At 40.8% G+C, this 22,398-nt stretch overlaps 2 protein-coding genes across 2 annotated transcripts in view; both read left to right on the top strand.

Annotated features, from left to right (window-relative positions):
* The first annotated feature begins 183 nt into the window (after positions 1 to 183).
* dcps (decapping enzyme, scavenger) lies at positions 184 to 2,722 on the top strand. Its single transcript, XM_069712180.1, has 6 exons — positions 184 to 404; positions 690 to 840; positions 947 to 1,092; positions 1,180 to 1,293; positions 1,776 to 1,886; positions 2,018 to 2,722. Exons 1-6 carry the CDS (start codon positions 204 to 206, stop codon positions 2,282 to 2,284), a joined length of 990 nt encoding a protein of 329 aa, XP_069568281.1. The 5' UTR covers positions 184 to 203; the 3' UTR covers positions 2,285 to 2,722.
* A 2,404-nt stretch (positions 2,723 to 5,126) lies between these two features.
* The window catches only part of LOC138628878 (capping protein-inhibiting regulator of actin dynamics), a 53,918-nt gene continuing 36,646 nt past the window's right edge, over positions 5,127 to 22,398 (top strand). Inside the window, exon 1 of the mRNA XM_069712188.1 lies at positions 5,127 to 5,217. Within this exon, the coding sequence (XP_069568289.1) occupies positions 5,153 to 5,217 (65 nt within the window). The 5' untranslated portion in view covers positions 5,127 to 5,152. The remainder of the gene's footprint in view (positions 5,218 to 22,398) is intronic.

The raw sequence follows: 22,398 nt of genomic DNA, 5'->3' as shown, positions 1-22,398 counted from the left end.
TTTACAGTGTCGTAAAAAAAATATTAGATGATCTCCATATGATGATAATTGTTGAAACTAATACACATCAGTTTACGATGGGGAAAATTACTTGACCGCGAAGTTCCAGGTCGACAATTGGTGACTGGATTTGAGTAATATTTTGAGTGAGACATCCTTCCTGCTGTAGACGATCTTTGGTCTCGACAGCAACAACACAGAACATGGCAGACACCGCGGCTAAACGGGAAATTGAAAAACCGGTAAATGAGGAAATACAGCAAGTAAAGAGAGCGAAAGCTGAAGATGAGAATGGTCGGGGAGCTGAACAGGAATCTGGATGTGAAAATATTTTGTCTGGGTTTAAAACATCCAAAGTCTTGAGTGATTCAGCCCGGGAAAAGAACATCTTTATCCATGGAAAGGTACTGCTGTTGCAAAGTTAGACAACTCTGTATAGTTTCCAGAAGGTGTTTGGCTAATACTAACTGTGGTTATGGAGCTATAGCAGTTGTTTGAAGAGGGAAAGATTTATATTGTTAATGTTCTTTGAAAAGGAAAAGACAACATTCACTTCCGGTTTTATATTTCAAAATAATTGTCTGCTTGATAGTGTATTGTTGTTAAGATTCATTTCATAGAGTTTACGAAAGGACAGTAGCGCAGTTATTTTCCTGAAAACCCAGGCATGTTGAACTTGTCATCTCCAGATTGCAGATCAGGATGCTGTGGTTATCCTGGAGAAGACTCCCATCAGAGAAGACTCTCTGGCTGAGCTCCTCAGCGGTTCCACGCTCAAGCTGGAGATGAGAAATGACATTTACTGCACATATCGACTCCAGGCCCCCCCTCAGCTGAATGGTTCGGTTCCCGCACACATAAACTGACAGAATATTCTTTAAACTCAGCGGTCGCGTTGTCCTGGCTGGAGGAAAGTAAGATAACCTTTTGTGTTTCTGATATCCAGAGATTAAGACCACAGTGGTGTGTCCAGCCACAGAGAAACACGTCAAGAAATACCAGCGTAAGGAGAGTTTTCTGGTGGAGGAGACAGGAGAAGACTACCGGTTCATCACTCTCCCCTACATTCAGCAGCAGAGTTTCAGCGTGCAGGTCAGGGCCCTGAAATCACTTCCTCTGCTACAGTGCACACTTTGGAGTGTACAAAAATAACTTTTGCCTTCATTTCCACCCGTTCAGTGGGTTTACAACATCCTGGAGAAGAAGGCAGAGGCTGAGAGGATAGTTTATGAAGATCCCGATCCAGATGTTGGCTTTGTCCTTCTTCCCGATTTCAAATGGGACCAAAAGCAGGTGAGAGACCAGAAATACTGACCATCTGAAAGCAGTGGAAAACTTCCTTGCTGGTCACATGACCTTCGAGCTTACACGTGTTGTTAGGAGGCACAGACAACTTTTGCACTTCCATAATTAAGAGACAGAAATGAACATATGAATTATCAGTTCAAAAATTCCTTCCTCATCCAGCGGTTCTCATTTTCAATACAGATAATAATGTAGGAAACATTTTCAAACGCTATTCTTCTTTCCTTTGAGAAATGTCTTTTTTTTTTAAACTGCACTCGAAAATAACTGCTTTTAATGTGATGAAAACACACAATGGTTCCAAATCTGACCACGGAAAAAGTAAACTGCATGAGAATTTTGACAGTGTTTTAAACAGTTAACAGCTCCTATCATACAGTGTGACTGAGATAGAACTAAATTACTGGAAGATGAGCTTTTGTATTTTTAGGCCACTAAATATTCTCTAAATACGTGTCCTTCTCTTTCAGGTGGATGATTTATACCTGATTGCAATAGTACAGAAGAGAGACATCAAAAGTCTGAGAGATCTGACGTCAGAGCATCTACCGCTGCTGCAGAACATCTTCCAGAAAGGAAAGGTGAGTTTTCAATGATCCTTGGATTTAGCGGAGGAGATCTTGTTGGAGGAAAAGAACAGTAATGTAAAGTTACAGAAATGTTAAACAGTAAAACAAAAAGGATGATTATACTTGTGTGATTGTGATTTTAGGAGGCCATCCTGCAGCGCTACGCCCTCCCAGCCAGTAAGCTGAGAGTCTACCTGCACTACCAGCCCTCTTACTACCACCTCCACGTCCACTTCACCAAGCTGGGCTACGAGGCGCCGGGCTGCGGCGTGGAGCGCGCCCACCTGCTTGCAGACGTCATCCAAAACCTGTGGTCTGACCCGCGGTACTACTCAACCCGGACGCTGTACTTCCCCCTGAGGGCAGACGACGGACTGCTCAGCAAGTTCAAGGAGGCAGAGAGGCTGTAACGGACAGAAGAATACAACACAGTCATCCGTCTTTCTGCAGATTTCCATCCAAAGTGGGCTTTTACACACGACCAAGAATCTCTTTTGTTATTACTGGAAGTGTTAGTCCTGTCCATACGAGGTGTGCTGGTTAGGTATTTAGCTACAAATATTATCTCTGTGAAAGGGGTTGTCCTATTAATGTCGTTTTACAGCTACATTAAAAATGTTCGAAACAATTTTATTACTGGTGTATTTAACACCTCAATGTTTTTTAAACATATTTGGCTTCATACTTTGTACAAGTTTGACATGTTTCTCTACTCATGTTTGTATTGTTATGAGAATATGACAGACCAGTGTTTTTTAGTCCGTTTTTAATGTGTTGTCTGACTGAATGTTATCAACTTATTGAAGTCATTTTTCCCATTGAACTCGTCCATTACCTGCACCAAGAAGGTCATGTTCTCTGTTTGTTTGTGTGTTTGCCAGCAGGACTAAAAAAAAAAAAAAAGACGACGATCTGAGTTTCATGAAACGTGTTTGAAGGGTGTATCATGGGTGGAGGAAGAACCCATTCAAATCTGGAGTGGATCCGAATCACAAGGAAGCTCCAATCATTATTTTTTACTTTCATTAACATCTTAGAATCCAGTAGCTGGTAGTAAAGTTCAATAATGACAAAACCATCCCATCCAGAATATTCAAGAAATACAAAAGACTTCATATCATAATCAACTGTCATTGGTAGCCTATCAGTCATCCTCAGGGATACATAAGTACTTCTTAAACTTAATACAGCAGGCGTTCATTATGGCGTTATCAGCTGGGACCAGACTACCTCCAGCACACTGACATGCTCACCCGGCCTGGTAAAAAGACAGACAAACTTTATTATTATAGTTTTCGACGGTCCACGGACCAACTGATGCAGCGGTCCTCCAGGGCGGCCGGTCCACCGCTGTGGACCTCTGGGACAGTGGTTTGACAGGGGTGAACAGGAACTCGTACAATTATGAAATTACAGTTATAGACATATTCAGACACATAGTGGCCGGGGTTTCAGATCTACATATCTTTGGAAGAGTGGATCATTGACCTTGGCAGAGGTCTCTGTCTACTGTATATTGATTTTGTTTAAAATGTTGGCTTTAGCGATTCCTTGAAGATAGACATGGTTCTAATAAAGTTGTGAAACCTGCTGTGTCATCAGCTTGCTCCAGTAAAATTCTCATTTAGTTGGCCTCTTAATGTTTGGTTATCTTTGCTCGTCTCAATGACCATAACACTTGGACAGATCATGTCCTGGAAGACCGATAATCACCACAGACATTTCTTCATTAGTGTGACAACATGTTTTGAATGCTTGGGATGGAAACAACAAACTTAAAATCAGTGCACTGGCTGTGTCTTCTAGAAATACCTGTAGATAATGTATGAAGGTTTTTGGTACCAACACACCAACTTGTCATCACAGTGCTAAAATATAATGGTGGATTCATGATAAGGTATGACATGGTACCTTTTAAACACAGAGGTCATTCAAACTCCTATTACACCATCAACTTTCATATTTAAACGTATTTAAATATTCAGTGAAGTACTCCCATTACGTCATCTACAACACTGGATGGCAGTGTTGATCCTAAGAAGTTTTTTTTTTTGTATTTTGTTCGTCAAACTGTAAAACTAAACAAACTTTCCAGTCTGTGAATAACATGCCGGGCTGCTGTTTGTCTCTTTTCTATATAAAAGAGAGCAGAGAGTGTGTTGTGTACTACATTTATGCAGGTCATGTAAACACAAAGTCATCAGTTTTTACCAAACTATACTTAACCCAAGACTGCTTACATACTTTTGGTGCCGAGGTACCACATTAAATTAGATTGGTACCCGCGATGCCAGAGGTTCCCACCGACATCCACAAACAGTCCTCCAGTGAAGATGACAGACAATAAAATCTACGAAACAAATAAACTGACTCTCAGATGATATTTATGGTAGTTTGGATATTTAATTGTTCTGCTTTTGGCTTCTTTATATGCTCGGACCTGATAGAGGAATAAAGTGTTTGTCAAAAAGGAATGTTTTTGCAGCATTTCTTATCTCATCAGAAGTCGGTTGGGCGGTGCTTCGCTTTGGGCTTAAGGTGCGTTCCAGTGTCCCTCGTAAATATGTAAGTCAATTAAGAATAATGCACAGGAGCCGATTGTGATATGATTGTATGTTTCTTACTAATCGTCAAGAAGCGTTCAGTGGTTTGTTGAACCGTAAGAAGTTCATTTCAAACTGAAGGAGGGAAGCTGGTTAAATGTCCAGGTTATGTGAGCCTTAAGTTGGGGAAAACATAGAAAACAACATTTAATCATTGGACAGCCCACTTGAAAAGTTTTTGAAAGTGGGTTCTTATGATTAGGATTTATTGGGTTATGCTGGATTTAGTTTTGACTTTGATAACCACAAAACAGAAATGTGGTACTCCTGTGAAGGTGTTGTTGTTGTTGTTGTTGTTTTTGTTTTGTGTGACTCAATTTCAAATGTTATATGTTAGAAGTAAACACAGAATTATTACATTTTTTTAATAGTTATCGCGGGTTTTTTTTCCCCCATACACAGCAACACACTCGAAGATGGCTGTGGTGTTGGGATATTATGCCACTATCAAATGTCATATAAAATGAAAATACGATGCATGGCATCAACGTTACAAAGTCTGGTCCATAAACAATGAATTGAGAAAGAGGGATTGTGGCCATTTTTATTTCTTTGAATTTACACTAACGGACCGACGACTTTCCGTGCAGTCCCTTGAACGCACCATCACAGAGCTGAGGACGCCAGTTCAGGACCGAGACTCATAACCCAATCATTAGTCCACTACCAGAGTTGATGTCTTGGTTCCAGTCTCTGAGGGATGAGTTCACACTGAGACCGTTTGAGATCCAGCAGACACGGTGAGTTTCCCCGCCGGTTTCATCATCCTTCCAGGCCAACATGTCTGTGACAGCGGGCAACTTTGGCTTTGTTTTCACGCGGAGAGGAGTTAGTGGGGATGTTTGATTGGTAATCGATACATGTGGCTGATACAGTGCTCTGCTTTTGTTTGTACGTGAATTGAAGTAGTTTATGGAGGAAACGTGTGTTTTCCGTTTGGGTCCTGATTTGTTGGCTATAAAAGGGGCCGTGGAGGTGGGCTTTAAATTTGTTTATGTAGTTCTTGAAGTCCTGCAGTGAGTTTCTAAGGATTTTATTTACGACATTTCCTGGCTACTAATATAGCCTATATTCAAGAACACTTCACAGTGTTCCGTTCATCAGTTTCAAACGTTTGTTAAACTATAAAAGGTTGTTGTTTATTATATAAAACTTTGCCAGAAAAATAATAAGCTTTCCTCTCAGACAAGCTTTGCTTTTTCCATGACAGGATTCATTCCCAACATAAATGTTTATGTTTATGTTTATTCTGTTTGAATTTGGGCCTTTAAATTGTATTTCAGGTTCAAATTTATTCCACAAGTAGATTTAGACTGAACTATTTTAAATTAGTCAATCTGTCAATAGGACCCGAGTTAAAATCCACTTACTCCTTTTTTTACTTTCTCCTCAAGTAGCTCACTAGGTGTACATTGCACAATGACTGCATGTTTAAAGATCAACTACCAACTCTCATGCAAATGTTTCATATGCTTTACTTTTCAATCATAGACTCATATTTAAAGGCAGATTCCAGCTTTTTCTGTTGTTCTTCACAGCTCTGTGATGCAGTCAGAGCTGTGATTTCATCCCAACACACACACACACACACACACACACACACACACACACACACACACACACACACACACACACACACACACACACACACACATTCTCAGTGTAGCATTGTGCATGTGAGCTCAGTGTTTGTTAGGGCCAGGTCAAGGACAGTCCAGATTAAACTGTTATCTTTCACTGTGTGGGAACCACTGTAATCCTGAACACAGACACTGACTGATTCAGAATAGAGTTGTGTTGTGTGTCAGCATCAAAGACTCTATTGATCCTGGATCAGCTGATCTGATCCTCACAAGGACGTGCTGTAAAATCATATAGACAACTGATTGCAGCGTTTCTTTGTGCTGTAAACGACAACAAAGCAAACACCTGATCCGCTGTAGAGCCTCCCTAGCCCTGATAAATGATGATGTGACACTGGTTACTGGCAATAAATTGAGTTAGCATTATCCCACTGGACGAGGATACATGAGCTTAAGGGCATCAGCGCTGGTAATCTGACTGAAAAGCCTGATAAATATGCCTCTGCGAGTGTGTGTCTGTGTGTGGCCTGTCAACTGTCACTGCCTGGCTGATTAGAGGGCTGATCAGGTCATCTGTCACTGGGTCACTGAACAAACCCCCTGAGGTTTTACAGAGACGTCCTGTTCACTGTTCCTCTCTGTGAGGAAACGAACACTGTCATGATAATTCACTGAGATGTAATTAGACAATCAGTCATGTCGCTGTCACTGTTGTCCTGCTCAGTGTGTGTGACTGGATGGCCGCTTGTGCTTCACGTCTTGCATCCTGTGCTGCCGTAGTGAGAGTTGTCTCTTGCTAGTGATGGTCCGATTGGGGAGAAAACAATAATCCGTTATTTTGCATTGTTTCAGCTGCCGTCCTGTTCATTTAAAACAGGAGAAAACAAATCAGTGTCAACTAGACTTTAAAGCAAAATGTATCAGGAATTAACTCCTATCTGTAAACCTATTGGACTGCTGCATGACTGAAACCCTACATGGTGTCTTACATTACTAAAGGGCCAATCCACTGATTTTCTGGGGGGCATTTATCAAGAGAGATTGGTATTTGTGGGTGAATTGTGGGCATTTTTTTGACTCTTTAATATCTGGCCCAACATTATGGCAGTGCTATACCAAACAGCCAGGGAATTTTGAATGCAATTTATGTAGTCTGGTGGTGTAATGGAGTCCTAAACATGGTGATGAAATAAATTCCAATTACATCATAGTTCATCATTATCATTTTGAATATCTATAGTTAATATCTACATTGCCAAGCATTCAGCAGTATTTAGTTTGTGTCATGTCTGGGTGGGTTGTTCATGTAAGTGGTGATCAGGGTCTGTGTTGAAGTAAAGTGAACTCTGAACCGGACGTCTGCCGGAGCCGTCAGAGATCACGCTACGACTGGTAACACACGCCTGATGTGTGTCTGCTGTGTTGGCTCCGTCTCCGTCTCCGTCTCGGGTGCCAATATTAGCAGGTCAGGAGTGTGATGTGACTCTACCTTCAATGAGTGCTGGAGAAGTTTAGTTTTGTTGGAAAGTCCAGCTCTCTTTTGAATGGTAATGCTGATTAAAGAAATGTTTCGGACCTTGCTTTGGGAAAATTTGCATTTGTAACTTTTTTATATTTTTCGAATCAACATCCTGGTCCCTCTCTTTTGTGCTTTGTTATTTAGGCTGATTTTTAGATGTGTATTTTTACCTGCTGAGCATTCAGCAGTATTTTGTCTTTGTCAATTATTGTCCAATAAAACTATTAGAGAGTACAGTATCTGAACAGCAATTGGTGGAACTTTCCTTGAAGAGGGGATATCATTTGTTCGTTTTGTTGTCACCATTTCAGTCTCCCTCTATATACGTACACTTCTCATACTGATAGAGGCTTCATTGTCTTTTTGCTACCCAATTTCTGACTGCTGTGGTTTTTCTTTCTGCAGCCTCTCGGATGAGGTTAACACACTCTTGTTTATGAATTTGCCAGGATGAACTTATGCTACAAAATCACATCTTCAGGGAGACAAGGAGGCACAACTGTCCAGTTACCATGACGGTTCAACGCAGCAAGTCAGTGTTTTTGTTCTTTTTCTTTTTTTCTTTTTTTTTAAGAAAACACAACAACAACGTGTCCCTCATCATTTCTTTTGATCAGCAGTGTCTCTGTCCCCACTTCAAGTCGGCCAATCAGTTTGATTTTACAAATGCTATAATGGCACAATTAGATGCATCGTTCGTGTGCTGACTCTCTAAAGCTTCAGTTTCAGGTTATTAGGTCACTGTCATTCACTTAAACAATCAGTTGCTCGTGTGCCTCCTGTTGCTTTAAAACACATTCAATAGATGAGTGAGTGAGCAAGTAAAGTTGAAGAAAACTCTTTTCTTTTTATTGCCCCATAAACCTCAGCTGGGACCTGAGATGGAGAGAAAGAAGAAGAGATCTCAGTTAGTTGGAGGAGTGTGCTCTTTGTAAGACTTCTCTCTCACACACACACTCACACACACTCACACACACACACACACACACACACACACACACACACACACACACACACACACACACACACACACACACACACACCACCCAACGCGGCAGGCTTAGAGCACAGTATGATTACAGAGCTATTTACATTACAGCATAGAGCGACAGGGAAGGGGGAGAGAGATTAGCAAAGAGAGAGAGATGTTTTCCAGATGTGAGGTGGAATTCGGAGCGCTGCGGAGCGACTCCCTTCCCTTTCCTCTGTTCAGAGAGATGTGGATCAGCCTGTGCGTGTTGTGATAGAGAGACTAGGAGACAGAGAAAAACCACAAAAAGAGAAGGAGAAGGCGTTGCACTGCAGGGGTGAGCGAGAGGAGGTGCAGCCAGCACAGGGGAAAGAAGTGAAGATGAGGAAGGGGATGAAAAGAATAGAGGAGAAAATCAGGGCCTCCTGGTTGACCACAAGTCCAGAGGTCTAACTGGGGGAAGTTGAGCTCAGTGGAAGCTGTTCGAGTGTCCTGGTAAGACAGACCAGCATTACATTTCAATGATAGCACGGTGTTGTTACAGAGGGAGTCCTGTTGCACATGGCTCCAGCAAAATGAATGACACTTCCCATTAAAAACAATTTACCATGGCTCAGCAATTTACTGTTTTAGTGTGACATAATCTAGCAATGTTATGTGTTAGTCAATCAAAACGGTCCAAACCCAAATCCCTGCTAGAGTACACAAAAATGTGAATGGTTTACAGGCCACCACAGCTATTGTTATTATCAACCAATCAGTTGAGGTTGTTTTTTTTTTACATTATTTCTGTTTTAAGTAAAAAACAATTTTTTAATTTTCCCCTTTCAAGCATGCGAGAGAATCTGAGGGTACTTTGAAACTCGCGAAAAAAGAAAAAAAAAAATCCCCAAAGCAGTGTTTGGTTTGTCCCTCCTGGGCTGCCGTGGAAAGATGCCAATGCAACCATAGACTATATATAAAAGTGGACGTACGTTCTGGGTTGGAAGAATTAAGATGATGCGTAACTGCCTTAAGATGCAATACCACCCAGTGCCTCTAGAGGTTGGCTCCAAAAAGCCTCCGGCCCCACAGACACCCATTCAACTTCTCAGGAAATCTGAAGTCAATACATTTTTTCAATGAGTTATTTTTGTTTTGCTAGCTTAAATTGCTCCTTCTCATTAGTTTTGTGGCGATTCATCTGAAAATAATCCCACCATTAATTATAAAATAGGCCACAAAAAGCAGTGTTTTTGGGGCGTATCTGTTTGATTGACAGGCCTGTGGTGCAGTCAGGTTACGGCCATCGGTGGGCGCGACGTAGTATTGTCAGGTTTCTCCATCAGATCAGTCAGATTCACCACTTGCTCCTCCTCAGTTTGTCCAAATATGGTCACTACCGGCTCAAAACTGCTCCGAACTAGCAAGATGCCGCCGGCCAATATCCAAACTCGAGGCTTTGTGACGGCCGTTCACAAACCAACGGGTGACGTCATTGTTGGTTGCCGCTTGGGTGCAACATGGTTTGCTCTGTAAAAGAGGACCTGCTCTCTATGTAGATATAAAGGCTCATTGTGGCAACAAAAACACAATGACCCTTAGTTTCAGGGGATTATACACTAATTATGAACGGAATGTTCCCTTTCTGCTGATAGAGGACCTAAAAGTTTACATCCTTAACCCTTAAGATGCTGGAACCAGCAAATAGTTGGCCCTTTGGTTAATTAAATAGCCTGAATGATTAAGTGAAAAAGCCTAACATTATTTTGTATTGAGATGAACTGAAAATGAAATAAACTGTGTATTTTAATAAACTGTACATGACACAACTTGAATTTACAACTCAACCACTTTGTCAAATTGTTTACTCATAAGTCATTTCTCAGAAATGTTTTGAGAAGTTATTGAAGTTATTTGAGAATATTTTTCTTGTGAATTTTTTAGATTCAGTAAATATTTGTTCTCGGTTAGAAACCTCTCTCTCTCTCTCTCTCCCTCTCCTTCTATGGGTCCAGACTCAGGGTCGTTTCAGGAAATACCAACATCCACTTTTTTTCTGCGAAGGGAAGCTGACCGACATTCCTCTTTGCTCTATAAACAAAAAAGTCATATGATTGATACATGCATACACACATAGATACACGCACACTCATGCACACTTATAGATATCATAAACAGTTGCGCAAGGCCCTTGGATCTGTTTTGAAATGGCCAGTATTAAGGAAATTATACATGGAGACAATGGATAGCCGTGTTTTGAAAAATTCCTCCTGTAGATTTTTGGGAGGTAAAGAGAGTGAGGAGCCAGGTGGTTCATACTGAAATGGAGGTCATAAATCTCCCTCAGCAGGGGTGTATTTAGATTCCTTTGCAAAAGACTTGGAGTCAAGTTAATTTTTAGCAGCAACAACATGCCTGGCTTGGGTGTGTTGTTCCTGATATCTAGAAAAAGACGGATTGCACAAGTTGCACTAATCAATATTTTCACAGTGGATCAAATGTTATGTGAAAGGTATTGTCTGTAGTGACAAACCTACTGAAACTGATCCACTCCCCCTCAGGGATTTGGCATCTTTCAGCTCAATGTTTTGGTTTTACAGCCTGTAACTGAAATGTTTTGGTTCACACTCACCGCAGAAGGTAGCTGACTCCTCCTACCTGTTGCCCACAGATTTAGTCTTCGCTGTGATTATAGTCTGAAAACTGTTCACATCAAGGTTTGCTCAGCCACTCTGAAGGGCGGAACAATCAGCGACCTGTGGGGGTGGCTAAGTGTGATGACGTTGAAGTCAAGCATTTGTTTCTAACTGTAGTTCCAACAGTAGCAGCAGTGTTAGAGCAAGATGAACCAATATGAACTGTTGTAGCAAATGTCGAGGAAGTGAAGCCGGAGTCTGCAAACTCTGCAAAAGTTATTTACTGACACTGCTCACACTGGAGGGGGGTCTCTGTTGTGTACAGCTTGGTGACTTTCGGGGCACAACATGCATCATATTGGTCCGTGCTTAGAGGTTAAAGATCGTTACAATTGTTTAAAATAACCCGAGGTCGGCGCCTCACCGCTCCATCACTGCCTTCTCGTTGTCTGGCAGCCAAGCACCAACTCAACTTGTCTAATTGGTTTGACCCAGTTTTATGCGAGAGAAAGAAGACTGGGTGTGTTTCACTCGTCCTGATTTTGAAGTTTTTTTGTTTGTGAATAGAATTTCATTACTGAATCATCCAGGAGTCCTTTGACATCCTCAAGAGACTTCATTGGAGTTAGCAAAATAAGGATTTGTTGGAATTATTTCATTTTTTTCATCATCTTTTTAACATCTAAAGCAGTGACTGCTCTCATTAGATTTCACTTTCAACACGAATGTGTAAGTAATTTAAAGCAATGCGTGTTATTTGAGAACATATACACTGTGTATATGTTTGTGACTCATTTAGTCTTTTTTCCCTGAGTGTCTTAAATTGGAGATCACAGAGAGGAATGAGAGATTCAGAATGGGAAAACCCAGGATCCTTGATCCAAGCAAAGCCAATGTGGCACTGAATGTATTGGCGGAAACACTGATTAACCCATAGGTTACTATCCTCTGTCAACACTACTTCAGCCTGAGAGAGTCCTTCCTGATGCTTTGTTGGCAGTGTCATGACTCAACGCTGTTTGTGTGAAGAAATTTCTTCATCTCAGTGTGCCAAAACTGATCTTGGTGACTTTGTGTTTGTTTATTATGCTGTTGAAATGGAGCTGCTGAGCTCTGGAACTGATACAGACCGACTGTCTTTGTTTACACTGACACACACACACACACACACACACACACACACACACACACACACACACACACACACACACACACACACACACACACACACACACACACACACACACTTGTGACTTGGAAAGCCTCAACATGTCTAGAATGAAAACTGAATCACACAGACAACATTCAGTCTGGGCATGTTGAGATTGAGAAATTCATTCCAGGAACGCCATTCTTCTGTGAATGATTAATGTGAATTGTATTTATTTGTCACTTCCTTCTGGAACATTTCCTGCAGTTTCTTCAGAACTAAGATTATACTTTCTGTATTTGTTCGGTAGGATTCAGTTCAGAGGATCTATTGGGTGACAAAGCATTTTTCCAAAAAGTAAATCACACTTGAAATCTAAACAGCAGCCCTGTCATAAATGACAACATAAAAATCCAGCTTGTTTTTATCGAATGATCTTAAAGTGATTCTTTAAGTAAATTGGCCACTTAGCTCAAATTGACTCCTTCTCTTGATTGTGTGTGTCTGAGAGGATCTAAGAGCAGGGAATCTCAGGATCAACCCCTGTGTCACCTCACAGCCACTCACACATATAGTAGTGTAAGCACTGTGAGCTGTCGTGGTATAGTTAAGCTCCCTACTTATAGTGATTAGCTGCGACAGGCTGTTGCGCGACCGCTCGGCTCCCTACAGCGACAGATAGGGGGGGGGGGGGGGGGGGGGGGGGGGGGGGGGGGGGGGGGGGGGGGGGGGGGGGGGGGGGGGGGGGGGGGGGGGGGGGGGGGGGGGGGGGGGGGGGGGGGGGGGGGGGGGGGGGGGGGGGGGGGGGGGGGGGGGGGGGGGGGGGGGGGGGGGGGGGGGGGGGGGGGGGGGGGGGGGGGGGGGGGGGGGGGGGGGGGGGGGGGGGGGGGGGGGGGGGGGGGGGGGGGGGGGGGGGGGGGGGGGGGGGGGGGGGGGGGGGGGGGGGAATGATTAACGTGAAGCTCCATGTTTGAGCTTTCAAAGACTGACGTGGCCACTTCAGTGTTAAACTAAAGAAGCTGCACATGTGTGTAGCTGAATAGGTTCTCTTGGTAGTGATGTATTGTATACTGTACATGCTTTGTGAAAGAGAAAAACAACTGCCTCTGTTATTGAAGTCCCATTTCAAGTGAGAAAATGAATGTCATCACCATCCAGGGCTATATTAATGTAGAAAATGCAAACCCATTACATCAATGAAAAGGAGAGTTTGACAGTATGTAGTCCACTAGTGACTGGATGCTTAGCACTTCCACAATCTAATATATCTTTGTGGGTTATATATGACAACCTGATGCAATTTAAAGGAATTGTTAGATTGTTACCACTTTGTATGTTAATGATTAAAACAGCAGAAAATTAGCCTAGCATAGTATAAAGACTGGAGGTGAGGGGAAATGTGTAACCTGCGTCTGTCCAAAGGCAAAAATGAATAAATCTGCCTAAAACCTCAGTAACATTATCTCTAGTTAATTTAATCCATTTAAAAAATTAAATTTGGATATGTGTTGGAGTTATTTTGGCTGGTGACGTCTTAGAGTGTTTTTCACTATTAGGTTGGAGCAGCACAGCAACAGTTGACAGCATGTATGAGTCACAACATTATTACATTTCTGTCTGTCCGAATTAACATGTTAACTAATGAGCATTGGTGGTGCTGGCAGGTGGACTTTGTTACCTTTGGAGAGAGCCAGGCCAGCCGCCTCCATCTTCATATTGGACAGATAGGAGAGTGGCATTGATTTTTTTTTCTCACCACTCAAAGTTTTGTCTCATCTAAAATCAGAATTTATGGTGAACTTTATAATACTCTTTCATCTTCAGGGTTAACTCTAAAGAGGATCCTACATTTTATTGTATATTTTTGCTGCAAATTACAGCACACTTCTTTTGCTGCAATAGCCATTGAAAGCTTAGGACGACAGTTAAAAAGAAAGATATCTAAAATCTATAATTATGAAGTTCAATTATCACAGGAACCAATGTTAATGTCAACAGTTTAATATTTACATATATGTTAACATTATCCAAACATATAACAGATATTATTGAACTAAACATGCCTTCATACTAAGTAAATGTATACAGAATAGCATTTCAAAACATTACAAAGTCAGTTTGTCTGTGTTATCAGTTGCTATTAGCTGGTGGTGTAAAGAGTTCTCCAATATGGCCGCCAAAGTTACACAAGGTGAAACCTTGTGTAACTTTGCATCTGTTTAAAGCCAATAATTGATCTCACAATGGATAACTATAACACAACTAAACAGAGGGAAGAGACAGAAGACAGAGCAGAGTGAAGTTGATGGGGGGGGAGTATCTTGTTCGCACATGCCTCCTCCCTCCCTCACTCCTCCCTCTTTATCTTCCTCCCTCCCTCCGTCTGCAGCATTACCAGTCCTGGTGACTGGGAGGAGAGGAGCGAGACATGCAGCAGCCAGTCACTCATTTAGTCCATTGTTTTCAGCACCGTATTGTGCCACTCCAAGGATTTGTACCATACTTCTTTTGTGAGACGTGGTTTTGCAGGAAAAGACATTTTCCTGTTTTTGGCGACTCATAAAATCCTGAATCATTTGAAAAGGAGACTGTTTTTTAATTTTTTTTCTAATTTACCTCCTTTATTTTTGTGCCTTCTATATAATAATCTGATCCTGTTATAATCCCACTTTGGCTGCTGTTGTATGTGAGCACTGGAGTGGTTAACATTGGCTTGCTGTTGTGACTCTGCTGCCAAATTCTGGAAGAGGGGAGTTCTGTATGAAATTTGACTTTAGTAGAGCTCTAAAGGAGGAGGAACCTCAGAGGATGGTTTGACTTTGAAAAGAAGGCGATCTTCTCTCGTGGAGTGGCATCTTCTCTGTGGCAAAGAGAGAAGTCATCAGTTTACAGCAGAGGAAAAAGAAGAAGAAAACCTGAAGGTGTTGGATTTGAGAGTTTTATCATCACAGACCATCGAAACGAAAGAGGATCATCTTCTATTTTAGGGGAAAGTTTTTGCTTCACCTCATCGTTCGGCCATGGCTGGGATGTATGGCTGCTTTAAGGGCCGGAAGTAAGTCTCAATCATGAAATATTACCTGAAGATTTCAACAACCCATGCTAACATGTCATGGGAAAACACAGTATTGCTCATCACTATTGCTTCATGGAACTGCTCCTTCATATCATCATGAACACAATCTGTAAAGCTCTGTCTCACAGGACGTGGGTGTAATTTGGCTCTTTAAAAGGATTCATCATCTTCAATACATAATTCTTTCTTAATACACCACTGACTGCCACTTGTACCACAGCATGTGTTCACAGCAATGCACTCTGTTACTGCAACTATTTATTTTAAAACAAGCTGCCCACAATATTTCTACGAGTGCACACAGAAATAAATCTTTTCTTAGAGTGCAGGGATCTTCATTTGCTTCTTGATTATTTTACCAGAGTCTTCTCTTTGCGGCGGTCTAATCAAACTGTTGTTACTCTTTATTACTTATTCAATTGATGGCTTGTTGTTGACTCTAACAATTAGCTGTATGTCTCAGAGCTGATTCAAGAGACTGAGTTTAATTGGGAGTGAATGATTAGTCAGAAAATCCCTGAACGAAAGTTGCTTTTGTTTTAGGTGTTACGCAGGAGATTCAGAAGGATGAGCATGATTTCCTGTAAATTTCCCTGGCACAGGATCAAGTCATGCTGTTGCTCAATAAAAAGCTTGATACTTGATAGCTGTGGATATATCAAACTTTTTTCTTAATAAGATTTGAGTGCATGTTCCTGTTCTTGCTGATGGAAGTCCTCAGTGATTTTAATGCTTTGAATTGTCTAAATATAGGACTCTGGGCTTGGCAGTGCAATCAGACCACAGAGGGTTAGCATAATGAGTGCCTTTAGCTTTTTGACTACAGTAAAGTATCTTTTTTTGTACCAGAACTGAGTAGATGTGGTGTTGCTCGCACTGATACCCCTTCCAATGTCTTTGTGTTTGTCCTTTCAGTCTCATGGCAGGACAACAATGCAAGCTTTTATGGCCCACTCAGCAGAGTTGACTTAGACAAACATTATGTTTGTGTGTGTGGGACACACCGAAAGAAAGTGAATTATAAGGAGAGGAGAGGAGATGAGCTGCAAGACAGCTGCACACAAATAAAGAACCACAACTGTGTTGAACCATAGCCTACTGAAGGTAACTTCATTCACTTCTTACTACAAGCTGGCAAAATGTGCAAAATTAAGACCAGGGCTGCCTTGAAATTGAACTCATGAGGTTGTAATTTCCGCAGGGGAAGCCAAGTAGTTGATATGCTTGGTATTTACCATTGGCAGAGCATTTTAGTTTGGTAACATACAAAAGTACTGTATTCATTGGAATATTGTCTGGTGTTTCTTTCAATGTTTGTCTGTTGGGAAAATTTGGGCCACAACAGTGTGTTCTCTCCTGCAGTACTGCAAATGGCCACGTGGTAATATTAGCAGCAAGGCTGAGGCTGCACCGTATCCAGCCTGGTTAATACATCGATGCTGCTGCTCCTTCATGTTTGCACAGTTTTTTTTTAAGGCCAATGCTATTTACCTTTCTTTAAATCCTGTCCTTGACCAGCAGATCTTCACGGTTGAGCGGTCATAACTTGTTACTAAAAGCCTCGGATATCACAACATGCCACAGTTTCATTCATGAGGCCATAGTCAGAGCGATACAGAAAAAGTTGGAGGTGGTTTTTAGCCTTTTCAAAACCCCACATGCGCAAAAATGGAACAAATAAATATAATTGTTTGTATCTACTCTAATGTAAGCTGCAAACGTTAGCATGCCAGGCCAACGAGCTTACTAGTTACATTTACAAGGCTAAGGTAGCATTACTTCTAAGTCTGAGACAATTGTCATTAGCTAACAAAATTATTTTGTCTGACTGTTTGGATGCCACTACAAAATGCAGGTAAGAGTATCAGATGTGTTCTGCTCCTTGGTGGATTTAAGGAAGCCCGGCTAAGCTATGTGTGATAACTTTATGATTTCCAAACGTATTTGGAGGGTTAATTGAAACAAATTGTTTCAAAATATAAACAATAAAGCATGAATCTAATGATTACTTTTTTTTAAAACTAGTCAGCTGAAGTCAGTTTTCAGCCAACTCTGATGCTAGTTTAACAGCTAAAGATCTCCTCTGGTTAGTTGTCCTTTCATCCGATGAAAATTATGGTTGCTTGCTAAACATATTAAGCCTGTTATTTTCTCACTCATATTTCCACTCAAAAATATTGAGTGGAAATATGCCTCTCTGATCACTGTAAACTCCAAGTGCCACACAAAAATGAAAAGCTTAAGAGGCATAATAACAGTGAATAAGCACAAGGCAAAGAAAAGGCTGAATTTTCTACGAGCCAATCAGTAATGGAAGTCATTTTCACTCTTTGTGTTTGTCTTAATATAGTTTTTGCAAACTTCAGCTTAGTTTCAGCTCAGCAGCAGTGCAGCAGCACTCCACATTACAGATATTAAACCTGCAGAGTGGTACTGTTTTTGACCCCTTACGGCAGTGAGAGTATTGCAAAAAATGTTTCATTGCTACATAATGTGCTATTTTACAAATATCAACCTGTTCGAGAGCAATAATATGTCCTCTGTGTCTGCCCTCATTCCTTTCGCTTCGCTCCAACACAAAAAGGCCCACCAATGACCATCTGTGTTTGTGCCTGCTGTTCACTGCTCCCTGTTTTTTTTTAATAGTTTTTCCTCTCAATGCTGAGGCTCTATTTTTATAAAGCATATCCACTCAAGAACACCCCCTCCCACCCACACACACACACACACACACACACACACACACACACACACACACACACACCCCCCCCCCCCAAAAAAAAAAAAATCGCTGGTGGTGACTGGGTTAATCAGCATTGTGTGGATGAGTTTGGCTGAAACGTAACAAACATTCATGTATATGTAAAAGTCCGGCACTAGAGCTGAGGACAAGTATGTCTTCTCTCTTTCTCACCAGGCCCCAGTGTGTTTTTCTGATCCAAGAGTCATTATGTAACCACAGTAGGTTGAGTTTGTACAGCAGGAATGGTGATGCAGCTGTAAATGAATGTAGACTGTACCAAGTGACTGATGGAAGTGTTTGGTCAGTTTCTGTCTTGAGTCCATGTAAGGCTTGTTGCTAAGAGCCCTTTAAACAGGAAGGGAAAGGAGACCAGGGAGGGAATGTGGCAAAGGAAGAAGAGTTGGAGGACAACAGGAACCCCCAAACCCGACAGAATGGTTTCTCAATCGCAGCCAAACCTCAGGAGTGAAAAACATTTTGGGGCTTTTTGGACAAAAATGCTGTTTTCAAGAGTAATTCTAAATCTGAATTTGACTTGATCTGGATTTCAGCTCAGTTTAACACTGTTCAAAAGTTCATTCAGTTGAAAATAGTAAATAAAAAGGATCAGAGTTGTCATTAAATAGATTCATCTAGATCTGTTTGACAAAAGCTCCAAAGACTCACTTGATATAAACTAATCTATCACATCCATTGGTGTCCGCAGGTAATGACAATGATACTGTGTATTGGCAAGAATCTGATGATATATATTATGACATAGGGTGATGATTAAATAAATTGTGATTTTCTTTTTTTCTTTTAGGAAAAGTGTTATAGTATAGAGAACACACCACCATAAGCATAACATCGGAGTAAAAATAAATACTCTTTACATGCTATCAGAGCTTTGGGATCTGTGTTTACATGTATCACAGTAACTGTAACATCCAACATTATAGAGAAATGAATCTTTGCATGAATGTAAACGATTAATTAAAAAGCATTCGTGTTTTTGCGAATACAGTGAACCCTCGCTATAACGCGGTTCACCTTTCACGGTCTCGCTGCTTCACGGATTTGCATCGTGCATTGAAATCACATTACGACTATATGTAACGTAGATATATTTAATGTCCAGTTCTATCTATTTCAATTGTAAAATAAAGGTTACTACTTCACGGATTTCGCCTATCACGGTTTCTATTTGGAACGTAACCCCCGCGAAAAATGAGGGTTCACTGTACAGGACAAAACATAGTATTGTGATACTCAAGTGATTCAATATTTTCTGATACCCCAAATGAGAATTTGAGGAATATCAATGAAAACCATTTGATTACAACAAATTCTTGACCTTGATGTGTTTTCAATGAAACTTGTCAAGCTTTACTTACTCAACACTGACTGTCGGAACATTTATAAGACTCGAGGTCGTGGCCAATTACCATGTTGCTTCACTGTGTTCTGATGGATTACTACAGATCAGATTAATATAGTCAGGCGTGCTGGACTAAGAAGATCCACTCTCTATTCTCTATAATCTGGGACTCTGAATTGGTTTTATTTCAGGCACTCTGTTGCTTCTGTTGTCGTGTGGTGTTTCCCATTTTCCTCCTTTGACTTGGCACATATTGACCTCAAAACAAACCAATTTTTATAATATCCACGGATTGTCAGTTTACCTCACCACCATTGAATAGAGGATTTTTCAAGCTTAGTCTTTCAGTCAAATATAAACTTACAATTTTAGATATTTTATTGGTGCTGATGCACTGTGATTTGAGCAAGCAGGAATGTGCTGCATCATGTTGAAATTAAAGGTTATTGTAGTTCACTGAAACGTTGTAATGCTCAATGGGATTAAATCATGACTGCTTGATGCAATGCTGGGAATTTCAAGGTTCATGTATCAGGGAAAAGTAAGTTGGATATTTTATGTGTACTCAGGTTTCTCTTTTATAAACAACCAGCGGCAGGACAAAGGAAACACACTGGCAGAATTCTGTATTTAGAAATGAAACAATGTGCTGAGAACCTGTCAAAATGCTGTTTAAAGGTGCATTTGTATGCAGCGCTGGTCCTTGCATTTTCAAGATTTTCTACCACGTCAGGTCTTGGTAGCTGACTTGATATGTGGAGTTGGAAACAGCAGCTTGTAGCAATGATATTGCTAACCTGAGACTATATGCAAATACCGAAATGTGTAATCACTCAGCAGAATGTGTTAAAGGCTCAGAAAATACCAGTATATTTAAAAGAGAGAAAAACCCTACAAGAAATTCAACTACTATTAGTCAGTACAGTTCTCAGAAAGTCTCCAATACGTTTATCTTTTTTTGCTTTACATTGCATGGTAAAGTCACTGTGACATTCTTGAGAGTTTAGGACTGACATGTAATGAGTAATTTCCTTGTTGGTCACCTTCTCCTGCTGACCATGCAGGTGTGGGATGGTTGAATGGGTCAAGAAATAGCACGGCTCTAAAGGCCATGTTCTCAGCTAGGTATGTGCAGCTGGACGAGAGACAGAGTAACACACAAAGAGAGAGGAGGGATGGTGAGATAATGAGACAGGAGGTAAAAAGATGGAGGGGAGGCTGGAATAAAGACATGTTGGTGTGGAGCTCTGTTATCTGGGTGCATTCTTTATATATTTCTCATTTCCTTTTATGGTGCTTCGGCTCAAATTAAGTTCCTTCAAGTAATGGAGATGGGTTAGACAATAACAAAAGTCATGTAAAAGCTTTTAAACATTTGGGAAGAGAGTAATGGGCGAGTGGAAGATGTTTATCCTGCTAGGACACTTTTTTTTTTTTTACCTGCTGTTCCCCATTCATTTTTTATTGAGTGACATGGAGAGAGGATGTGACAAGATTATAGATTAAACAGACTGGACCTTGTGCAGTGTAGATGGAGGATCAAGGAATAGCACCAATGAGGTGCATCAAAATAAACTATTCCTCTATCTGTTGTGTAAATACATTACAAAGTCTGAAGCCCTGATATGTCTGCTCTGCTCAACAAATACTTTGGCTGAACTTCACGAATTCATAAGATAGATGTCAAAACTGATGCTGTACCACCTTTGTGTCTCTACATTACATTTATCTATGCTGAATACTAGAACATGCAGCTTATTTTAAGCATATAAACTGGATTGACAAGAAGTCCCTGCAAAAATAGTTGAAGCAGATAGCTCTCTGTAAACTAGAACGTGTATATACAGCATGGTAACTGAATTTTAGAGGCTGTGCATATACAGCCAGGCCGACTGTTTTAAGGTTCCATCTTTGTGCTAAGCTAAGCTAAGCTAACCACCCGCTAGCTTCATATCTACATGATCTTCTCATCTGACTCACCAAGAAACTCATTTAGTTTATTTCTCAAAATATATATTTTTTAAACTATTCCATCTTTTCATCATGGAAGATTTGCTGGTCTTTGTGAATGCATTGTTTTAGCACTTCAATCAAAAGTATTCAGTTTGATTGAGATCAGACACTTGAATAGATTTTGGTTTTACTTGATCACATTTTCTGCACAAGACAAATAGGCCAAATACCTCAAATCAGGATAACAGTTCTCATCATAGATCTGGTTCAACAATTTGTTGTTTTCATAAAAAGATGATGTGCAGCATTTCCTGTTAAGACTGTTCTTCACGTCCTTTGTTGGTTTCATCATGTTGTCTTTTAGAGGCCATTGCTCTGTATTAGAAAACTGAGATAAATGCTGATTTTTGTTGGGAGTGGATGTGCTTGGTTTGTCACTAATAGTGCTGATACAAGATGACAATGTGTGCTGTTTATAGAGCAAAATAACAAACCCTTATGTGAAGCCTGCCTACATAGTTACTGTGTATTTTGTGTACTCAGTACTCAGTCCCAAAATGCATCTTGATTTTTCAGTGCCTTTTTTTTTTTTTTTTTTTTTTTTTTTCTGAAATTGACTTCAGCTGTTAACAATTAAAAAATAATAATAAAAGCTTTTCTCCATCTCTGATTTGGCCCGATAATTGTGCTGCATTTAAAGCAAAAGGAGCTTGCAAATGAAGTCTGAATAGGACTTTGTCAAAGTGCATGCTGTTGGTGGGCTAATCCCTGTATGATTCATTTCACGTGCACACTCGAGAAAATGATGGATAAAGAGGGGAGAGACAATCAGAGACGGAGAATGAGATTCAGCCAAGGTCATTAGCCTGATTTCAGTTTGAATATAATTCTCGTCAGCAGAATCTCAGGTTGTCTCAAACATGATGATGGCGTGCTGAAAACGAGTAAC

This window comes from Brachyistius frenatus, unplaced genomic scaffold, assembly GCF_029030835.1.
Source record: "Brachyistius frenatus isolate BFR_SWC_R1_liver_20210118 unplaced genomic scaffold, ASM2903083v1 Contig_107, whole genome shotgun sequence".
Taxonomy (NCBI): Eukaryota; Metazoa; Chordata; class Actinopteri; family Embiotocidae; genus Brachyistius; species Brachyistius frenatus.
This window is presented reverse-complemented; position numbering and strand designations above follow the sequence as displayed.